The following is a 21379-nucleotide window of genomic DNA, read 5'->3' as shown; positions in this document are numbered from 1 at the left end:
CAATTTTTCAAACAGTTTTTTTTTCATTGCACATATGACAGTTTGTGTTGCCATTTCGAACCAGGAGTTCCCCGTAATACGGATTTTGCTAATTTTACCCCGTAATTTTTTGAAAGAATGTTATAAAATTTTGACTAAAAAAATATATACACAAAGGTTTACATAAAAAACAGAAAAAATTAAGCTCCAGCATATCAGCATGGAGACCTCATATAGGTATTTCTAATTTAATGGCGATGTCTACTTGGCTCCACGGCCACAGTTACAGAAAACTTAACTTATACCATAATTGCTCTTTTACTCAAGAGGGTGGTTCTTCGAACATCGGAAGTCAAAATCATTACCGAAATCAATATCCCAGATTATTTTGAAAAATAAAATATTAAAAAAAAAAATTACAAAAGATTCTTGGATATTTTTGAGTTTCATCATCAGCCGTATGACGCCCACTGCTGGGCATAGGCCTCCCCCAAGGATCTCCACGACGATCGGTCCTGCGCTGCCCGCATCCAGCGGCTTCCCGCGACCTTCACCAGATCGTCGGTCCACCTTGTAGCGGGCCTACCCACTGAGCGTCGTCCGACACGTGGTCGCCACTCCAGAACCTTTCCGCCCCATCGGCCATCGGTTCTCCTCGCTATGTGTCCTGCCCACTGCCACTTCAGCTTTGCAATTCTCCGAGCTATGTCGGTGACTTTAGTTCTCCTGCGGATCTCCTCATTTCTGATTCGATCCAGCAGGGAAATACCAAGCATAGCTCTCTCCATTGCCCGCTGAGCAACACCGAGCCTCCTCACGAGACCCATAGTAAGCGGCCACGTCTCACTGCCGTAGGTCATCACTGGCAACACGCATTGGTCAAAGACTTTCGTCTTGAGACACTGAGGTATTCTGGACGAGAAGATATTCCGCAGCTTCCCGAACGCTGCCCATCCGAGTTGGATCCGACGAGAGATCTCTTTCTCGAAGTTGGACTTACCTAACTGGATTATTTGTCCTAGGTAAATGTACTGGTCTACAACTTCGAGTGTAACGTTCCCAACCTGAACTGGAGTGGGTGCGACATGGTCGTTGGACATAATTTTTGTCTTTGCCATGTTCATGCTAAGACCCACTCGTTGGGATGCGTTACTGAGATGCTCGAGCATGGTGTTCAGGTCTTCCAGGGTCTCAGCCATTAGGACTATATCATCGGCAAATCGAAGGTGCGTCAGGTACTCGCCGTTGATGTTGATGCCAAATCCTTTCCAGTCCAGAAGCTTAAAAATATCCTCCAATGCAGCAGTGAACAGTTTCGGAGAGATGACATCTCCCTGTCTCACTCCTCGCTGCAGTTGGATCGGATTAGAGCTCTAGTTCTGTACTCGAACTGACATAGTGGCATTTTGGTAGAGGTCCCTTAGCACCTCGATGTACCTATGGTCCACTTGGCACCTCTGAAGAGACTGCAACACAGCCCAGGTCTCGATCGAATCAAAGGCTTTCTCATAGTCCACAAACGCCAAGCAAAGTGGCAGATTATACTCTTCGGTCTTCTGTATAACCTGCCGCAGCGTATGGATGTGGTCTATGGTGCTAAAGCCTTTCCGGAAACCGGCTTGTTCGGGAGGCTGGAAGTCGTCAAACCTGCAAGCGAGACGATTCGTAATGACCCTCGAAAACAACTTGTAGACATGGCTCAGAAGCGAGATAGGTCTGTAGTTCTTCAGTAGGGCTTTATCACCTTATATTTATCACCTTGTATTTTTGAGTTTACTAATGATATTATTGCCTTCCCGTGTTCAAAGAACTACCCCAGAACTTATCTAGCGTGGTGTTCTCTTTGCGGGTAAATAAAAACCAGGAAAATAATTAAAAACTTTTATTACATAGATAGATATAAGTATACAATAAATCTAGAGTGCAGCCACTATGCGTAGTAGGAGAGGTTGGCCTTCTTCTTGGCCTGCACCTCGAGGATGGCGTCCATGAAGTCCTCGTGCGTGACGGCGGTGGCGGAGCGCCGTAGCGCGATCATGCCGGCCTCCACGCACACCGCCTTGCACTGCGCGCCGTTGAAGTCGTCCGTCGACCGCGATAATTCTTCGAAGTTCACGTCTGGGCTTACGTTCATTTTACTGAAAGGCAAAATTTATCAAGTGATTATTTAAACTTATCTACAATATGATTACTTAGCTTTCGCGGTACGGTGTTTACTGTCGATATAGACGCGAAAATTTTTGTATCTTTTTAAATTATTGTCGGTTCCATACTTTTGCGACGTTAAATTCCACTTGATATTAACTCAGAATCATGGTCTCAATCATCCCTCAAAGTTTTCGTTATGATGTTACTAACACCCTGTATAGTTCTATCTCAACTAATATGATGGTGTACTACACCGTACCGCGGTGGTAGGAAGTAACAACATTTTCTTTTCTTTGTTTATATATTTTTATAAAGAAGTATTTAACTTTTTCTTTGTTTTCATTGTTTCTGTGTCTGCAGTATTTGGACTGCTGTGGACTGTTATTTTAAGATTTAAGTATCTTTTTCACTTACAGAGACACGTGAGTTTGATTGTAGTTTGTTAAAAATATGATCGGATTCATACCGGGAATGAATTTGCATGATTCTGGCGCGGGCCTCCTCGTTGGGGTGGGGGAACTCGATCTTCCTGTCGAGACGCCCCGAGCGCAGCAGGGCCGGGTCCAGGATGTCTACCCTGTTGGTTGCTGCGATAACCTGGATATTTTAAAATATCAATTTAAAACACATATGATACACATTTTTTTTGAAAAGGTTATACATTTATAGATACATTTATAGATAAAAATAAATATACTTTATTGAGCATAAATAATATACCTTACAGATATTAGTCAAAAAATATAAGAAATGAACATCAGGCAGCCCTAATAAACCAATAGAATAGGGTATTGCACTGGAGCAAAGATAAATTATGAAATGCTCATTTAGAAATAGAATGTCTTCTATTTTAGACTGTTGTCTAAGATGATCAAAAATCAATGTCATAATTCTTTTTCATTTATTGTCGAATTTTTGGTTGACTACTCTGGGCGCCATCCCACTTGCATCAGACAGAGTACTGCAGGGCGGAAGGCAAGAGGGAAACCACTGCACTATTTTTCCCTAAAAAAAGTAGCATGGAAAATGCTGCACCGATAAGAGCGTAGCTCTTAAATTGATGATGATGACTTTTATTGATGAGGTCACTAGGACAGTATTTCCATACAAATTCAGTAGAAAATTTTCGTTTTGACTTTTTTAAAAAGTATCTTATTTGATGAGGATGCAAATTAAAACAAAATAGACTATTGGTTTATTTATCGCGTCGCGGATGATACGGGCAGCATGTTACGGGGGCAAATGTTTACTCAACTAACCTTGATATCAGCAGTAGAAGTGAACCCATCCAGTTGGTTGAGGAGCTCCAACATAGTACGCTGCACTTCACGGTCACCGGCTTTCTCAGAGTCAAACCGCTTGGTACCGATGGCGTCCAGCTCGTCGATGAAGATGATGGCGGGGGCCTTCTCTTTGGCGAGCGCGAACGCGTCGCGAACCAGCTTTGCACCGTCACCTGTACAATGAGTTTGTTGTCAACTGAATCTCGTTCACACAGATAAGTGAACGTAAAACTGGGGAGTTAAAAAGGCCACATTGAATCAATTCAATTTAAAAAGCAATATTCCTGTTTTTATTGACATTTACACTTACTTTAATATCAAATTGCTGGGTTGCTTTTTTAGATTAATTGCAACAACATGGTCTTTTTAGACCCCCTGTGTTGATGTATCGAAGTAGAAGAAGAAGGAACGAATATAGAAGAATTGGGGGGAGGGGGTTTCAGAAAGTCCACATTCAAGCAATGTTGACATAATTACAATATTGACATTTGTGCATATAAAAGTAAATCTGCACACTCAACAAAGGGTAGGACTGTGATGGAAGTATTGCTTTATTTAGATTATTTGCTTCAAAGATGTGGTCTTTTTGCCTGCCTGTACTTTTTGTATTGAGTGTCTAGTAATGCTTACTCTTGTTTGAGTCTATGTGTCATGTATTTCTATTCTAGTATTGTGTATTTTTTTTTTGTATAATGTAAAAAATCCATTTATTAATTAGTTTACTAAAGAAAACTTATATAGAAAAAAATTACATATAACTCTTATAAGAGACTTCTTTTTAATTTTATTTTTCATTTTAAGATGTAAAGCCCTGAGAAAGTACCCACCGATAAACATCTGCACTAACTGAGGTCCAGCGAGCTTCAAGAAGGTGGACTTGGTCTGCGCAGCGCATGCCCTGGCCAGCAGGGTCTTGCCAGTGCCGGGAGGGCCATACAGCAGCACTCCCTTTGGAGGGTGGATGCCCAGGTTGACAAACTTCTCCTTGTGCGTCATGGGGAGGACTACTGCTTCGATTAGTTCCTAGAATATTTCATAAAATGATTTTTGTAAATTAGTAAGACCAAATGTTCTCGAAATCTCAGTCTCACGAGTTACCTCGTGGAGTTACATTTTTATTTATATTTAATAGTCCATTCCAGATACAATACATTTATAAGAAAGAACAAATTCCATTGCCTCCATTGGTCAGCAGGTATCAAAGTGCAAGGCCTCATCCCAATTTTTTCCACTCCCTTGACAATTAATAAATATAAATATTGTATATCAGTGGCAATTAATAGGGGGTGTTCATGTAATTCGGTTTCTGTCTTGACAGATAAAATTCTACTCTATGATTGGCTAAAACTTCAATGAATCTACAGGAGTTGCCAGTCTCAACCAATCACAGGATAGGATTTGTATATGGCAATATAGAAACTGACTTACACCATAGACCTCATAGTTCCACAAATTCAGAGTTTGCATGAAAGGTGGCTGCAACTTGTCTTCTGATAACCTGCAGCTCTATCCGCCCCATTAAGGGACAAAGATGTGAGTTTTGTGTCCGTAAACAGACAGTAACACAATAAAAAAGCACTTGTGTCAATAGGATTGAACACCTGGCTCTTTTTTCATACCAACTGCTTTAAGAATGATGAAAACAATCTTTTATACCTGTTGTTTTAGTTTTTTTAAGAGTAATGTTCCAAACAGTTTTGCTCAAAATTCGTATTTATCACTTAAAATACAGTCCATTACAAAAACAATAAACTAACCTGAATTTGTTTATCGAGGCCACCAATGTCAGAATACTGTTCTGTGGGCCTCTCGTCCACCTCCATAGCCTTCACCCTCGCATCGTACTCCGCCGGTAGAGTCTCCAGGATCAAGTACGAGTCCTTGTTAACGCCCACCAAGTCTCCAGGCTTCAATTTCTCAGCATCAACCAGACCGATGACTGGCAAGAAATATGTCTGTCGGGTGGAAGTCTTGATGACGGCGCACTTGCCTTTACGCTGCGAGTCCAGGTCCACTACAGCACCATCTTCCTCCTCCTCCTGAGGGTCCACGTCCAATAATTCGATGACGTTTGATACCAAATAGGGCAATGTTTTGTTCACTTTGATTTTCTCCGTGTTTTCTCTGATTTTCTCGTTCTGTGCCTGCAACTCGTGGGAGATCCTCATCACCTCGCTCTTCATGATCTTGATTTCATTGTCCAGGAGTCTCGTGCGGCTAATGATCTCGTCTGTTGGCATGCGGAGTACTTCCTCGCTCAGCGCCTCCTCGCCATCCTCCCAAATTGACTTATCTTCCAGCGTTGTAGCCATTGTGTATTTATTTCAATTTATGAGGGAATTAAACCCTATTTATCCTATTTTTATGTGAAAACAAAACTGCAATTCTTCAAACAAAATCACCGAAATGTATTGTCATTCTGTGCGAGTTGCCATTACTTAGTTAATGATTACTGCCAATTTGATTACAATGCATCGATCATTTTATACAAATTTTACAGAAGTAGGTATTTTTTTTTTAAAATTTAAGAATGACTTAATTTTATGACTAAATGTATATAAAATTTTATTAAACATATATTTGGCACGAGATTTATAAAGAATTTAACATTTTGTTTTATTCTGTACAAAACTAATTACTACACTGTATTTAATATATTTTATCATGGCAAACCAAACTGCAATACCATTGTAAAAAACATTAAGTTTTTTAGTAATATTATGTATATAATTTATTTTGCTTGTACGTGTATTGATTTAAGAATGCAGTCATTTAAACAGTCATTTATAAATACAGTAAATAATAAACAATGTTTTTTTTTTACAGGTGAGCATCGCGCATCCTGTGTGCAAGAAACATATTTTAATTAAAAAATAGTAGAATTTTAAACATTTTACAGTGCAACATTTATGGTTTGATGTTTTTTAGACACAGTTTGTTTTCACATTTATTTGTGCGAAAGAGACAAAGCAGTATTATTGATGATCCGTTCTTATAATTTACAATGAGCACGAGAAATTGAAGCTGAAACGTGACTATTGACGTTTCATTCGCGAATTTCGAATTTTCGAAATCGAATCTTGTGTTTCAAAAATATAATTTACCCATTTTCCTATACAATTTGTGCCTGTGATTTGTGAGATATATTTTTAAACCATGGCTTTATCCATGTTTTTGCGTGCGCCAGGTAATAAAGGGGTTTTATTTATCATTACATAATAGATGTTTTGTTGTCTTGTTCTCAATGGAATGCAATTAATGAAGAAGTAATTACTGTTGTCGTATGTTAATTACCGTAGACCCGATTATTTTCTTACCTTTTCATGCGCCTCTTTGTATTATTGTTAATGAATTTGTAGGTTAGGTTAGGACTTGCAGACCTTTTAGTGCTCCAGATTTTACCATTATATTGATTCACATTGACTTTCTATGACCTTCTTTATGCAATTACAAAATTATAAATTAGTGTGCTGTGTACAATCCTGCCGCTGGATTTTGAAAAAATGAAATATACATTTAAACGGAGAATCTTGTAATGGTTAGAAATTTGGTTACCATACGTCTGTCTGTCTACTAAATTGCAGTGTACGTACAGGTGTATCGCAGGACCGGTTAAAAACATTGTTTTGTATAGAAATATAGGTTAAATATTTTAATCTCAGTGCATATTAAAATTATTATAATATATTATACAAATCAGTTGGGTTCTGAACTTATGACATACTGCCTAATAACAAAAGTAATGAAAAAAAAATTGAATATGATTTTTGTAGTCACCTTAAGAAGTTAAGAATAAGAATAAAATGTATTTATTGCCAGTAACAGTTTTATTTTTTCTATAAGAACTATTTAAATACTTGGGGCCACCTGGCACTGGCTATTGAGCTTAAAAGGTGGTTCCAATCATGTAATAGAGTTAAGAACGATTATTATTATTATATTGGCATCCATATTATATTGTGAAAGTTTCACTTCTGCACTGGCATATTGGTGCTTCTGTACTATAAGTCATCCTCCTGCCCTTATCTGAGTGTAGGTGTGGTCGGTACAACATGTATTCCTCTTCCATTCATTTCTGTCAGCTGTCATTTCAGTACTCACACCTTTCACATATCCTTTTTAATTGTTAGGAAACTATTGTCATATCTACATGTAATGTCATATTTAATTAAAATATATACGTCTGATATAAATGGGTATATGTATGTATGTATTTATATTTATATATTTCTATTTTATTTATTTATTTTACTTTTATTTGTTTGTTTTTTTTTATTGATAGAATTTATTATTTTATACAAGATGTTGCACTGTCCCGTACCAAATTGTAATAATGTTTCCTATCCACTGGTTGCCTGGAAGAAATTGCTGCTTAGCAGTAAGGCCGCCAGATTGTACTGTATCTATCATCATCTGTGTTAATTTGTTTTGTATGTTGTGTGCAATAAAGTATATTTGATTTGATTTGATGTAATTGTTACGAAAAATATATTTTTATGTTATGCTACGGAGATACTGGCCCCGATTCCTGTAGACACAGCCTAATTTTATTTAAAGTTATATCCATCATTTTCTTATCCTTCGAAAAGGAAAGCGATGGATGATTGTCAACAAGTTAATTTTAAAACAAATGAATAACCCGGGCGAATAAAATAGGCATCTCGCTGGTATGTAATCCGTTTGACGTGTTGTCTACTTAACTCTGTTGGGTTATTGGCTGATCTGAAAGCCTGTTGATTACCCCTCCCTTACTTTTCCAACCGACAAGAAAATGACAGGTATAACTTAAAATAAAATTAGATGGCGTCTGCAGGAATTAGCACCACTGATGATTTTGCCGATTATTATCCTTCATCAGATAGGTTTTATTCATAGCAGTAGTATTGATTTGCACTTGGATTTTGGACATCATGTGTAGAGTTTATTAATTTTCCATTAATATTGCAGCCCGACTAGCGGCCCCCAGTTCATGCTTCAGCCGAGTGTTCAGCCAGCAGATGGCGCGTCTGGCCGCGCAGACCGTGCCCCGCTCTATGTCTGCCTGCCTACCCGCCTCCACCGTCGCCTTGAAGGATGCTAAGATGACGCCTATCTTTGATGCTGTAAGTGAACTTTGATAGTGCAGTGATCTTAAACATTGTTATTTGGGCAGCTAATCATGAAAGCATGATTAACTACACACATACACTGGTATGTTTTCAAACAAATTCCATACTAATTTCTTCTTTTAATTACTTCAGGACCCCAATACCGACCCCACCGGCGTGGTCGACGATTTCCCTCAATCAGCGCTTATCGCTATCGACCCATAATCCTTTCAAATATTTTGCTTCTCAGATGACGCTCTGAGCGGAGGTACGCGCCCAATTGGGCACCCTCAGGCCTGTTGTCCTAAACGTTGTAACGGCTGAGAGCCTTCAGCGCTCTCCATTTGTCCAGCCAAGTAGTTAATGCCATCTGCGGCAAATCTACAAAGTAAAAAAATCTTGTTTTAATGTTTAGTACAAAATCCAGTTTTTTTTTTATTAAATGTAAACTGTTACAATTAGAAACTGTTAGAATTGTATTAGAAGAAATGTAAACCACCCAATTGAATGTAAATGCATTAACAATTATTGAAAAATAATGCAAATTATAATTATATAGAAATTGAATTAAACTTATTACAGGTAAATTGATTGAAATTGCAATCATGAATTGCTTCGATGTGGCCATTTTAACCCCCCTGTTCTGTGACCACCCAGATGCGTTCCTTCAGCACGTCCCCAGCCCGGCTGAGCGATGAGACGCCGCACGACCACGCCAAGATGTGGGTCATTGAGAAGACCACGTCAGCCATCCTGATTGTGCTCATCCCGCTCGCCCTCGCTGTGCCCAACAAGATCTTAGACTCGGCTATGGCTATCCTCATCACAGCCCATAGTTTCTGGTGAGTTTTTTTTAATAATTGGTGACAATCCAAATTAAAAGGGCCCTTCTGCGCCAGGCGCAAAAATCACTTTGTGATCCCTAGTGAGGTTAGGACATAACAGGCTGATCGCCTGATTGTCCGAAAGTAAGATGATCCGTGCTACGGAAGGCACGTTAAGCCGGGGGCCTTTGGCAGCTCAGTAATAACCCTGACATCAGGGTTGATGAGGTTGGTATTCCACATGACAACCCACACGTCAGCGCCTGCCGCGGTCAGAGTTCTTCTGATTTGGATTTCGACTTATTCAACCCTGGTGTCAGGGTTGTCATTGAGCCTCAAAGGCCCCTGGCGTTCTTCTCTCGTGTGGGTTGTGAGGTAGATTACCAACCTCATCAACCCTGGTGTCAGGGTTACTATTGAGCCGCCAAAGACCCCAGACATGACTCATGTAACGACTACTTACTTACACTAGTAAGTAGTAACCGGGACGAACGGCTTATTCGTGCCTTCCGAAGCATGGATCATCTTACTTTCGGACAATCAGGTGATCAGCCTGTAATGTCCTAATCCAAACCAAACTAGTGATCACAAAAACGGGACCCCCGGATCGTGAGCCTAACGCTCAACCACTGGACCGTGGAGGCCTGGCGTTCCTTTATTCTATGCCAATACCTATTTCCTTTCCCGGAACCTAACCCATCCCCTCTCCTTTCCTAGGGGTCTTGAAGCTATGGTGGTGGAATACGTGAGAGTTATCCTATTCGGTCACTTTTTGCCGAAAATAGCCATGTTGGTAGTCTACGCGTTGACAATATTGCAGCTGGCTGGACTTTACTACTTGATCTTCAACGATATTGGGCTATCGGCCGGGTTTTGGAAGTTGTGGCTTAACATGGAGCGACCGAAGTCTAGTTCCCCGTCGGCTAGCCACTCGGATGGTGGCCACGGAGGCCACGATGGAGCCCACGGAGGCAAAGCCCACGGGGGCAAAGGCGAGCCCCCTTGTTAGAAGGTTCTCTTCTTTTTATGTTAAAGCCTCAGATACAGGAACTTTTTACAACGACATCAGAAATCGAAAATTAAGATTGGTTTTTGATCATCTCAGATTGGCTTCTGATCAGACCTGTAAAATCTTCAGGTTAGGTTAGCGGACCCTGTGAAAAACGGGATAATGTTAGGGAGATAAGACTGGCTTCTATTTCTAGATTAGCATTTTATAATTCCGTTTTGACCCAGCCGTCTACCGTATTGGGTCAGAGGTATAATGTGCTCAGCGGTGAAGGAAAATATGGTGAGGAACCCACATTCCCGGGAAATTTCGGAGGAATGTGACCTAACCTGTGTTGGGCTGGTTTTCACTTCGAGTTGGAGGGTAGGTTTTGCAAAAAACCGGACCTGTCAAATCTTCAGTGTAGGCCTTTGCCTACCCGGTTCCTGCAGACACATCCGAGTTTTATTCTAAGTTATACCTGTCAGTTTCTTATTCGCCGAAAAGGAAAGAGACGGGCCATCTACAGGCGTATTTATGCAACACACGTCAATTCTAGGCAGAAATTAATTCTAGGCGAGTTGCATATAAGCGAGACGCCATTTTATTCGGCTGGGTTATTCCTTCATTATGAAATTAACAGTTGTCAATCATGCGTCCCTTTCCTTTTCGGCGAATAAGAAAATGACAGTAAAATTTAAATAAAATTAGGTGTCTTCAGGAATCGGGGTTAATACATAATTTAAGTATAATTTGACAGCTTTTAAACTAACCTTATTTTTCCAGGGGTCTGGAGGCGATAGCAGTTGATTACGTGCGCGCGAGCATTTTCGGGCCGGTCATTCCCAAAATTGCCATCGGACTGGTGTATGCCATCTCCATCGCGACCCTGGGCGGTCTCTTCTACATCATCACGCACGATGTGGGCATCTCAAACACGATTAGGAATTTCTGGGCGATCAAGTCCGAGCAGAAGGCGTAAGGATCCTTAAGCTATGGTCTGCTTTATTCCCTTAACAAATACTTGATTGCACAAACAGGAAGTTTTTAAATACAGAACAAATGTGGAAAGAGGCGACCTTAATAGAAAGAATTTGAGTTAATGCCGCCTTGCCCCGTACGTACGAGACAGACAGTCCGCGCTCTCTCGCTCACTCCTTAACGGCTTAAATTGTACTAAAGTGGCCCCGTCGTGGGAGGTAAATCAAGCGCGCTTCGAGGGAGGGGGTTTAAAGGGAATGATTACAAAGAGATAATATCTGTTACTAGATATTCAAAACCGAACTCAAACCACTACCGTGGGCCCCGTACATTTAGTAATTCCAAAAAGCTTTTAACTTTTTAATAATGCATATTTTTATACAAAAGTCGATTTTAGCATTTTTAATATTTTTTCATGAAATGTTAAGGGAATAAAGTAGATTCTCGGTAACTGATAAGAATAACATCTGATTATGAAGTATGAGACGCCAGATTTTTTATTTCAAGATCGAGTTAATCGCCTTGCGTGTATCCGAACACTTTCTTTACTAACTTCCACTTTTTCTATACTTTTTAGTAATCAATAAAAAAGTAGGCATCGTAAATTGATATTTGTTACGGCGAAAATCGGGTCTTCAAATAAAAAAATGGCATAGTAAGATGTATTTAGGGCGATAGCGGTGCCGATTCCTGCAGACACAAGTGATTTTAATGTTGACAGTTCTAAAACTAGTTCTATCTCTGTCTTGCACTTGTCATAAGTGAAGGACGACACTATTATAGAGTTGCCAGACTAAAAAATATTCGTCTGCCAGAATCGCGCCCTATGTCAGGTACTTAATGCGAAGCACAATTTGAAAATTAATTTATTTTCGTTTTATAACAAAAGTATTAGTTTGCCGAGATATTTGGCTACTCGTTTGTAGTTCGGCAGTAATTTATTTGAATGTGCTGTGAAGTGCCGCGCGCAGGTTTAGCTGTGAAATATTTATTATACAAATAAAATGATGAAGTTATTCCAGATTTTTATTTATCTACCCTAGAAATCCTTTTTCTGGTAGACTAAACATAAATATAGCCCACACATATTACTAACATAATAAACAAGAAAATATAAGTGGTTGTTAAATAGCCTACACGTATCTCAAGGAACCGCGATACACAGTTTAAATTTTCACAAATTATGTATTTCTGTTGCCCCTATAACAACAAATACTAAAAAAAGGGGGACTCCCATAAACCGTTTTTTTTGTCCTTTTTGCTAGATATCAATAATGACAACAGGTAGACAATACTTGTGTATCTACTGTTGTGCACCAAGTCAATGGTACGGAACCTTTTGTGCGCGAGGCTGACTCGCACTTGGCCGGTTTTTTATGAAATAAAAGATTCCATACAAGTAAAATATTTTATTAATATAAAAAAAAATATTCAACATTGTATTTCAATAAATACCTTTTATTTACAAACACACAGTACGGTCACGAGTACTAATATGTATACACTTTGATACCATGTCACATTAACTTTTTTGACAAATTAAACCATAAGTTTCATTAAATGTCAAATATGATAGTGCGACAGGGTTCGAAAGTGGGTACATGGTATTACTTATGACTGTACATAATATAAATACTAATACCGTAAAAATATTACGTGATAAATTGGGTAGTTTCCTAGGTCAAAGATAAATTATGAAATTCTGATTACTAAATAAAGACAAATCTAAACCTGTCGAAAAACATTTTCTTTTAAACTTATTTATGAATTTTTATCAAGAAAAACATAATAATAATTATCACGTTCTGTGCTTTTTCATGCAAATTCCATGGTAAATTCGTGTTTCGTGTCAAAAAAAAGTAACTAATTTGACTAGTTGGAAACTAGCCTATTATTGGCATTTGATACTAGTTAAATAATTTATTACAAAAACGAATTCCTATTTTTATAATTATTTAGACTTGGCAACATTCGATCCGTCATATTTTCATTTTTTTTTTGGAATTTTTGGCCTGGTTACATAGACCTTTAGGCCAAAAAGATGTCATATTTTCAATTATATAAGTTACTTCGTCATCTACGTAGTTATGCATTTTAAAATTTTAACTAAACAAATAAAAATACGTATTTGGTCATTGAATTAAAATCACGATCAAAGAATTCATAACTTTGTAAATTCATATTCATTTCTGACGCCTAGTCACAACTCGGGCACTACAAAGAAAAATTTTATTCTCATCGGGTGCCACCTAACGCATAAGGCTGCGTTTCCATTGACGCGGAGATGTGCAGGAATCGACCAATCACTGTGAGGGAGAGAGTGACAGAGCGTCTTCGTTTTTCGCTCTCTCGAACGCTGTGATTGGTCAAATCCGCACATCTCCGCTCTTCTCCGCCTATCTCCGCATCAGTGGAAGCCCGGCGTAAGTGTGAGCGAGACACATAGTCCACACTTCTCTCTCTAATTCTCTACGGCGTTTTAAGACCTAGAGGGGGTGAAATCGGCGCCCGATACTAATTGGTGCGGGGCGCAGACTGACCGTTCTATACGTAGTAATCTTTAATGCCCAGGGCTACTTACCTCTCACAGATAATGGTCCCAAGTCCTGCAGACACATCCTAATTTTAATTTAAGTTAGGTACACCTATACTTTTTTATCCGCCGAAACCGAAAGGGATGGATGATTGACTACTGTCAATTTTAAAATGAAAGAATAACCCGGGCGAATAAAATAGGCATCTCGCTTATGTGCAACCCGTTTGACGTGTGTCAACTTAACTCTGTCGGGTTATTGGCCGATATAAAATTTTGGCAGTTTTTAAATTTCTACCTAGAATTTACGTGTGTTGCATATTAATGCCTGTTGATTACCCGTCCCTTTCTTCTTAAGCGGATAAGAAAATGACAGGTATAACTTAAAATAAAATTAGATGGTGTCTACGGTCACGGGTACTAATATGTATACACTTTGAAACCATGTCACATTCACTTTTTTGTCAATTTAAACCGAAGTCTAATTAAATGACAAATATGATAGTGCGACAGGGTTCTAAAGTGGGTACATGATTGCTCATGACTGTACAGGAATCAACACCATTACTTTCCTCAGTTAGTTGCTTAACATTTTTAAAAGAAGGTAACATTAAAACATGAACTAAAAGCTCATCACAGAAAGAACTACTCACTGATAATTGTTTTGGTAGTTTAATATGTTTTTTTTTTTATCTTTGATGGGTTTCCTCTTGGCTCCAGACTTGCTCGAAGGCATTGACGAGGCCTAAGATGGAGCTCGCTCGCCCAGAAGGCAATTAAACAATAATTAATTTGAAGGGTATTGCTATCACACACTTATCCCGACAGATCAGAGGTTCGTTAAGTTGAAAGTTTACCACCTTACAAATAAAAAATAAACCAGGGATGAACGTGGGTTTAAGTATTTGACAGCCAAGCAAAATTGAATCCAATTATCATACAATTCGATTGAATTTTGCTTGGCTGAAACCCACGTTCATCATCACCAGCCCATTAACGTCCCCACTGCTGGGGCACGGGCCTTCCCTATGGACGGATAGGGAGATCGGGCCTTAAACCATCACGCGGGCCCAGTGCGGATTGATGGGTATTAACGACTGCTAATGCAGCCGGGACCAACGGCTTAACGTGCCTTCCGAAGCACGGAGGAGCTCGAGATGAAAACTTTTTTTTGTGGTCACCCATCCTATGACTGGCCTTTGCGAAAGTTGCTTAACTTCGACAATCGCAGACCGAGCGCGTTTACCGCTGCGCTACCGCGCTCCTCACGTTCATCCCTGGTTTATTTTTTATTTGTAAGGTGGATAATGGTGCTAATTCCTGTAAATACCATCTAATTTTATTTTAAGTTATATCTGTCATTTTCTTATCTGCCGAAAAGGAAAGGGACGGGTAATCGACAAGCATAAAATTTATGGAACACACGTCAATTTTAAGCACAAATCTAAACCAACCGTCTAAAAATTTTACATCCGTCAATAACCCGACACAGTTAAGTAGACAGCACGTCAAACGGATTGCATACCAGCGACGTACCTTTTGATTCGCCCGGGTTATTCATTCATTCACTCATTCTTCCTAAAATTAAGAGCTGTGAATCATCCGTCCCTTTCCTTTTCGACGGATATGAAAATGACGGATATAACTTTAAATAAAATTAGGCGGTGTCTGCAGGAATCGGGGCCAATGTTTCGATCGCGCAACGAACGTAAGGGGAGGTGAAACGACAACTTCTCCCGACAAATGACGTCTAGTAAATCTATCTCTGCATCCGATACGAATATTGTGGATAAAAACTGCCTATTTCTCCCATCAGGTGGCGCTACTGTTAAGTGTTCTTAAATTTTGACAGTTCCCCAACAAACATTGTTTCGGATATATTTTTACACTATAACCCTTTGCGCGTAGTTTAACTGCAAAAATATAGTGTTATATTTAAAGATCGGAAAGAAGAATCCAAGTGGCTGCTGTTTCTTTGTACCTGATTTTTCAGACGGGATACACTCCATGTTCCCCCACATTTTATAGCAATTTATCACGAATTTTAGCTGGGCAGTATGGAGAACTGTCAAAATTTAGGAACACTCAACAGTGCTGCCGCCTACATTTGAGCTTCCAGTTTTTAGCCTCATTGGTGCGGGACTGAAAGAGTACATATTATATTTTATTCTCTGCCTAAACTCTATACCCTCGCCGATACAACAATGATAAATTAAAAATTCATTTTAACATTAGAACAATTCGGATACTTTAGTAACAGCAGTTATAAAATGTAAATATTAATTTATATTAATACGTACAGACATGTACCATTAACATTCTTTCATTTTGACTTGGTTAAATTTTTCAAATAAGTTTAATGTGACATGGTACTGAAGGTGTATAAATGTTAATTTTCGTAGTCGTCTTTAAGTTCTATCTATAGCAGTTATTTTATTGGTACACCCTACATAACTAGATAGGGATCCATATAAGATTATTGGTATAATCTACATAGATTATTGGTACAATCTACATAGATTATTGGTACAATCTACAAAGATTATTGGTACAATCTACATAGATTATTGGTATAATTTATATAGATTATTGGTACAAACTATATACATTTATTGTTCTACGTATCGATGTGTTGTTTGTGGAATATCTGTAAAGCCTCCCACTGTTTGGTGTGGAGCAGTATGTGTGGTCGTCGCGCCTTCATGTAATCAACTGTCTCTTTGGGTGACCAGCCGTGTTTCTGTGAATTGTGGTGAAGGTTTAATGTCTTGTTTGTAGGGTTGAGTCTTCTCATATCGTGTGTGGTGTGAGGTGGCATCAGCAACCCTGGTATCAGGGTTATTATCGAGCCTGACATGGCACATATCGGATCCACTTGATATTAACTCTTAGAATAATGTTCTGAATCCTCTCCCATATTAGGTATGGTGTCACTAACACCTTGTATGGGAGCACGGATGTCGTTTCAATGGGGTGTTTTTGTGACGTCAGTATAGTTACCCCTAGTCTGTGATCCCTAGTTTGGTTATAGGACATTACAGGCTGATCACCTGATTGTCCGAAAGAAAGATGATACGTGCTTTGATTTAGCCGTTGGTCCCGTTTACTACTTACTGATGTAAGTACGTAGTCGTTACATGAGCCATGTCAGGGGCCTTTGACGGCTCAATAGTAACCCTGACACCAGGGTTGATGGGGTTGGTAATCCACCTCACAACCCATACGATAAAAGAGAGAGTATAGTTACCATCATGAGGTAGCAGCCGACGAGGGTGGCGCTTCGCGTGCGGCCCGCCTTGCAGTGCACGTACACGCAGCCGGAAGCCTGGCGCTCCGCCGGCAGCCGGGGCAGCTTGTTGCCCGGGGGCAGGAACCTGGGAGACAAAAATATTATCATTACTCATTTTGGCCTTCGCCAAGTCGCAAATGTTATAAGGTCCTTGGACCTCTTCAGGCTTCATGCGAGCCTTCTTTTGACGTGACTTCCTACTACTTGACCGGACAAATGGGGAGCGCTGTGGGATCTCACTCGGTACAAAATTTAAGACAACAGGCTTGAGGTTCGTCAGTTGAGCGCGAGAGGATTATATTTGAAAGAATTAATCGACCTTAGTGGGCCGATAGCGATAAGCGCTGAATGAAGGAAATCGTCGACCACGAAGGCGGGGTCGGTATCAGGGTCCTCAGGTGTTTGTTGTCGCGAGCTGCTTGGCCGCCTCTATAGCTAGAGTAATCGAGTCGTCAGGATCGTATAAACCTCCTTCTACATTACAAATAACATACAACATAAACAGCCTATACGTCCCACTGCTGGGCACAGGCCTCCCTTCAATCAACCGGAGGGGGGATGCAGCATACTCCACCACGCTGCTCCACTGCAAATAAAATTACGCCAGCTCACCTGTTGATGAACTTGACTCCCTCATACAACTTGTCCTGGTCTGGTGTCTCGAAGATGTCTGTTGTCGCCAACTGAAGGAACTCGACACCGTGTTCGCGCCATTTCTGGAAACGGAATACAAAACATTTTTTGGGAAGGTCACATACAAAAAAGCCAGAAAAATCGACGCCTTCCTTAATGATGTGATCCAGCCGGTTTCGGCTACGGTAACTGCATCAGAGTATGCTCGCATGTGGCTTTAATTAAAACTTTAACAGCAAACAATTATTGATTGTTTTGTTAAAGCAGCATGTTGTGCCTTCCTGTATCTGTTGGCCTTATTTCTGTATATTGTGTCCATTGTGTTCAATAAATTATTTTATCTATCTATTGAATATCGTCAAAGTAAAGGCCACTGATGTATATGTTGAGCGATAACCACGTTAGCGCCTTATTGAAAAATCACTAACACCCCGATTTAAATTGCCATTGTTTTAAGGTTACGCGGATATTATCATAATTAAAACACATAATAACGGGTTCTTACCTCGTTTAAAGCAGGGATATGAGACTCCCGATATTAACCCGATGTTCCTGCTTTAAATACGGTAAAAACCCGTCATTGTGTTTTAATTAAATTGCCATGTTATAGATGACTTTGTATTATAATAAAACTTACCTTTGTTAATTTTATAACATGTATAAACCTCCTCTAAATATAGTTACAATCAAACGCCTTATATTTTTTTCTAGTTTTATCCGTTTACCAGCATACAAAACAATTTTATAATTCTACAACAGCCAAGCCAACATTTTTCACATCGTCGAATGAATTTCCCGCCTCATTTTTTTTTTGCCCATTTGTGGGTCAGGCTAAGATCATAAGACCATGCTGCCTAGTCTTCAGTACATTTTCCCGCCTAAAAACGTTTTTCTTCTTCTATTCTGTTTTTAAAATTCCCGCCAGTGTTGCAATTTCTCGTAAATATTTTACCCGATTAGAGTTGACCTTACAGTGTCTTCAGGAAAAGACGTTGGAAAAATCGTAATCGCGAGAGTTAATCTTTGAATATTGTCAATAGCTACGCCTTTACAAAACCCGAATAATGTATGCCTTGTTATTCAGTGTGATGTGTCATTGTGTTGGGGGCAAAAGATGATCCATATTTGTGTCTAACTGATACAGGCACAATAGTTCTGATTGTAAATCTCCTTTCTATAAATAGGGCCTAAGTACATGTGTTTTGAAACGTAGGACGGTAGTTTACGTGAGCAGAACCACGACTTAATGCGAAACATTTTTGGCTATGTTCCCCAAAAACAATACAGATGGCGTTGTACAGATTTAACGTGATATTGGCCCCGATTCCTGGAAACACCGTCTAATTTTATTTTAAGTTATATCTGTCATTTTCATATCCGTCGAAAAGGAAAGGGACGGATGATTCACAGCTCTTAATTTTAGGAAGAATGAGTAAATGAACGTGTCGGGTTATTGACTGATGTAAAATTTTTAGACGGTTGGTTTAGATTTGTGCTTAAAATTGACGTGTGTTCCATAAATTTTATGCTTGTCGATTACCCGTCCCTTTCCTTTTCGGCGGATAAGAAAATGACAGATATAACTTAAAATAAAATTAGATGGTATTTACAGGAATTAGCACCATTACTAGTTTTCTCATTGCCTGGTTACATAATAACTTTGGGTACAATGGCAGAGGCATATACAGGGTGTTAGTGATATCGTAACGAACACTTTGAGGGATTATTCAGACCATGATTCTGAGTTGATAGCAAGTGGAATTGTCCATCGATAAAGTTTGAAACTGAAAATAAAAAAAACCATTAAATTTTTCATGAGTTTTGCAATGGACAATTCTACTTGATATATACTCAGAATCGTGGTCTGAATCATCTGCCTCAGTATTCGTTACGGTGTCACTAACCTGTATAAACATTACCATTGCCATGATGAAGGTAGGTAATAAATTAATAAATGATGACCAATGAGATAATGAGTATATAAAAATGAGTATATAGGCTGTTTATGTGTTATGTATTATAAACAAAAAATTTGAGATAGAGTGGTAAACTAGATTGTTGGCAATTAAATTATCATTGTTATTAAGGTGTTGCAAATAAGCATTATAAAAAAAATAATTGTACACTGAAAAAAAGGTTTATGCACCACTTATTCTCCTCAGCCATAACATGTTTCGAATTGGTAGTAGGTAAGTGGATAGATAAAAAAAATATAAATTATATAAATGATAAATTAAAATGAAAGCTAACATAGTCTTTCGGCTATCAATAAGATATGCTCTATGATGATTCCCAGATTAAAAAAAAATGCTTTTTATTTTGAGTAATTACCTCAGCGTCATTGGAGAATATCTTCAGCTCATAAGCCTCATTCATGGAGACTACACCTTTAACATTCTCTTCTTCCACCAACTGAAAAAAAAAAACTTTTTAGAAACATTCTTTTTTACACAAAAAAATCAAACACCTGTTTTTTTTTACACCAATTTAGACAACATTTTTAATAAAAGTTTAAAAGACTAGAAGAAAGGAAAATGCAGCAAAAATGTTGTTTTTTTCATTATGACCTGTATGTACTCTTGTGTGTACTTTGGCCAGCCATATTTTTTGGGATACTTCTTTAATTTTATAGTCTTCATTGTCTTTATTTTTAAAACAATGGCTATAACTAAATAAAAAAAAACTGAGAAAATTATGACGGCAAATATGATAATTTATTTAGTGTCTTTTTGTTATAAAACAGTATATAATAACGATAACACAAGTAGTAACTTAGTTGACCTACTAATAAAAAAAAGTTATTATTTTGGTCCAGTTCTCATACTTTATAACATAAACATTATATTTTAACACTAATTATTATTTACTGAACACTCGTACCAACTTTTTGACCCTTATTCCATACATGAAACCCTATAAAACGAGACCAAAATTTCACTTTATAAATAACCTCAAAACTTACCTGTTTTGTCATTCCCTGAAAGGGAAGAGCCCCGAGAATGACGGTGTCGTCCATCCTGTCGTACCATCGTCTGCTGGTTACCTTTTCCATGAACACATTGTACAGGAGAGACGGGTAGAAGGTCACCCTAGCAAACATCGCGGTGCCCTGAACAAACCACAGCTAAGTTACACACAGAAACAGTTATGTTACGACGCGGCCGGCGCCTCGGGCTGCGCGATACACGGCTGTGCCGTTGGAACGGATTCCTACCATGGTGAAAGCTGGCTGATCTTCGTGGTGGGGAGCGAATTTGAATAAGCCTCGCGAGGATCCTCTTACGTTTTCGAATGTTGTGACATTTGTGACAGGCTGTCATTTTTTTTTTTGGTTTGGTTTTCCCCGAAGGGTAAGGCAAAGGGAACTATGCCCATACAGCCATGTCTGACGTATTTTTTTTTCTTGATGATTAATGAAATGATGAAAGGTGATGATGATGAAACCTAAGCCCCCTAACTCCTACTCCGAACCCCAAACGAATTAACTCAAAAGTCCGCATAAACTTTTGAGTTATGAAGCGGCTTCCTGACACGAAGCGAAAATAGGCAGATACACTTTGTTTATTGAATACTCCAATATAATAACACTCGCGAATGTCTTCCGACTAACTTAATGCGATCATTAACCACAAAA

General features: G+C 39.0%; 3 protein-coding genes across 3 annotated transcripts; 1 reads left to right on the top strand and 2 right to left on the bottom strand.

The window, feature by feature from the left end:
- Nucleotides 1–1846: 1846 nt before the first annotated feature.
- On the bottom strand, nucleotides 1847–5842 carry LOC126375287 (26S proteasome regulatory subunit 6A-B). The gene is made up of 5 exons (XM_050022223.1): nucleotides 5168–5842; nucleotides 4238–4433; nucleotides 3387–3583; nucleotides 2594–2724; nucleotides 1847–2117 (listed from the first exon to the last, which is right to left on the bottom strand). Exons 1-5 carry the CDS (start codon nucleotides 5720–5722, stop codon nucleotides 1910–1912), a joined length of 1287 nt encoding a protein of 428 aa, XP_049878180.1. The 5' UTR covers nucleotides 5723–5842; the 3' UTR covers nucleotides 1847–1909.
- A 575-nt stretch (nucleotides 5843–6417) lies between these two features.
- Nucleotides 6418–11291, top strand: LOC126375336 (succinate dehydrogenase [ubiquinone] cytochrome b small subunit, mitochondrial). The gene is made up of 4 exons (XM_050022279.1): nucleotides 6418–6597; nucleotides 8358–8512; nucleotides 9155–9339; nucleotides 11096–11291. Exons 1-4 carry the CDS (start codon nucleotides 6567–6569, stop codon nucleotides 11289–11291), a joined length of 567 nt encoding a protein of 188 aa, XP_049878236.1. The 5' UTR covers nucleotides 6418–6566.
- A 1393-nt stretch (nucleotides 11292–12684) lies between these two features.
- Nucleotides 12685–21036, bottom strand: LOC126375334 (phosphatidylglycerophosphatase and protein-tyrosine phosphatase 1). The gene is made up of 6 exons (XM_050022277.1): nucleotides 20960–21036; nucleotides 20708–20854; nucleotides 20077–20157; nucleotides 17725–17828; nucleotides 17071–17197; nucleotides 12685–16563 (listed from the first exon to the last, which is right to left on the bottom strand). Exons 1-6 carry the CDS (start codon nucleotides 20960–20962, stop codon nucleotides 16441–16443), a joined length of 585 nt encoding a protein of 194 aa, XP_049878234.1. The 5' UTR covers nucleotides 20963–21036; the 3' UTR covers nucleotides 12685–16440.
- Nucleotides 21037–21379: the final 343 nt, after the last annotated feature.

The sequence above is a fragment of the Pectinophora gossypiella genome, chromosome 18, assembly GCF_024362695.1.
Source record: "Pectinophora gossypiella chromosome 18, ilPecGoss1.1, whole genome shotgun sequence".
Classification (NCBI taxonomy): Eukaryota; Metazoa; Arthropoda; class Insecta; order Lepidoptera; family Gelechiidae; genus Pectinophora; species Pectinophora gossypiella.
Note: the sequence above shows the minus strand (reverse complement) of the source record. Positions and strands in the feature narration are given on the sequence as shown.

Bases quoted from the DNA above. Each gene is read 5' to 3' on its own strand.
- LOC126375287 (XM_050022223.1), bottom strand. From the start codon at position 5,722: ATGGCTACAACGCTGGAAGATAAGTCAATTTGGGAGGATGGCGAGGAG. The intron at 3,584-4,237 runs GTGGGTACTTTC...CTCATTGTACAG, and splicing joins GTTAGTGCAGATGTTTATCG to GTGACGGTGCAAAGCTGGTT. The intron at 2,118-2,593 runs GTATGAATCCGA...TTTGCCTTTCAG, and splicing joins ATCATGCAAATTCATTCCCG to TAAAATGAACGTAAGCCCAG.
- LOC126375336 (XM_050022279.1), top strand. From the start codon at position 6,567: ATGGCTTTATCCATGTTTTTGCGTGCGCCAG. The intron at 6,598-8,357 runs GTAATAAAGGGG...TTAATATTGCAG, and splicing joins CATGTTTTTGCGTGCGCCAG to CCCGACTAGCGGCCCCCAGT. The intron at 8,513-9,154 runs GTAAGTGAACTT...GTGACCACCCAG, and splicing joins TGACGCCTATCTTTGATGCT to ATGCGTTCCTTCAGCACGTC.
- LOC126375334 (XM_050022277.1), bottom strand. The intron at 17,198-17,724 runs GTGAGCTGGCGT...TTTGTCTCCCAG, and splicing joins GGAGTCAAGTTCATCAACAG to GTTCCTGCCCCCGGGCAACA. The intron at 16,564-17,070 runs GTAACTATACTC...CACAATTCACAG, and splicing joins TCGGCTGCTACCTCATGATG to AAACACGGCTGGTCACCCAA.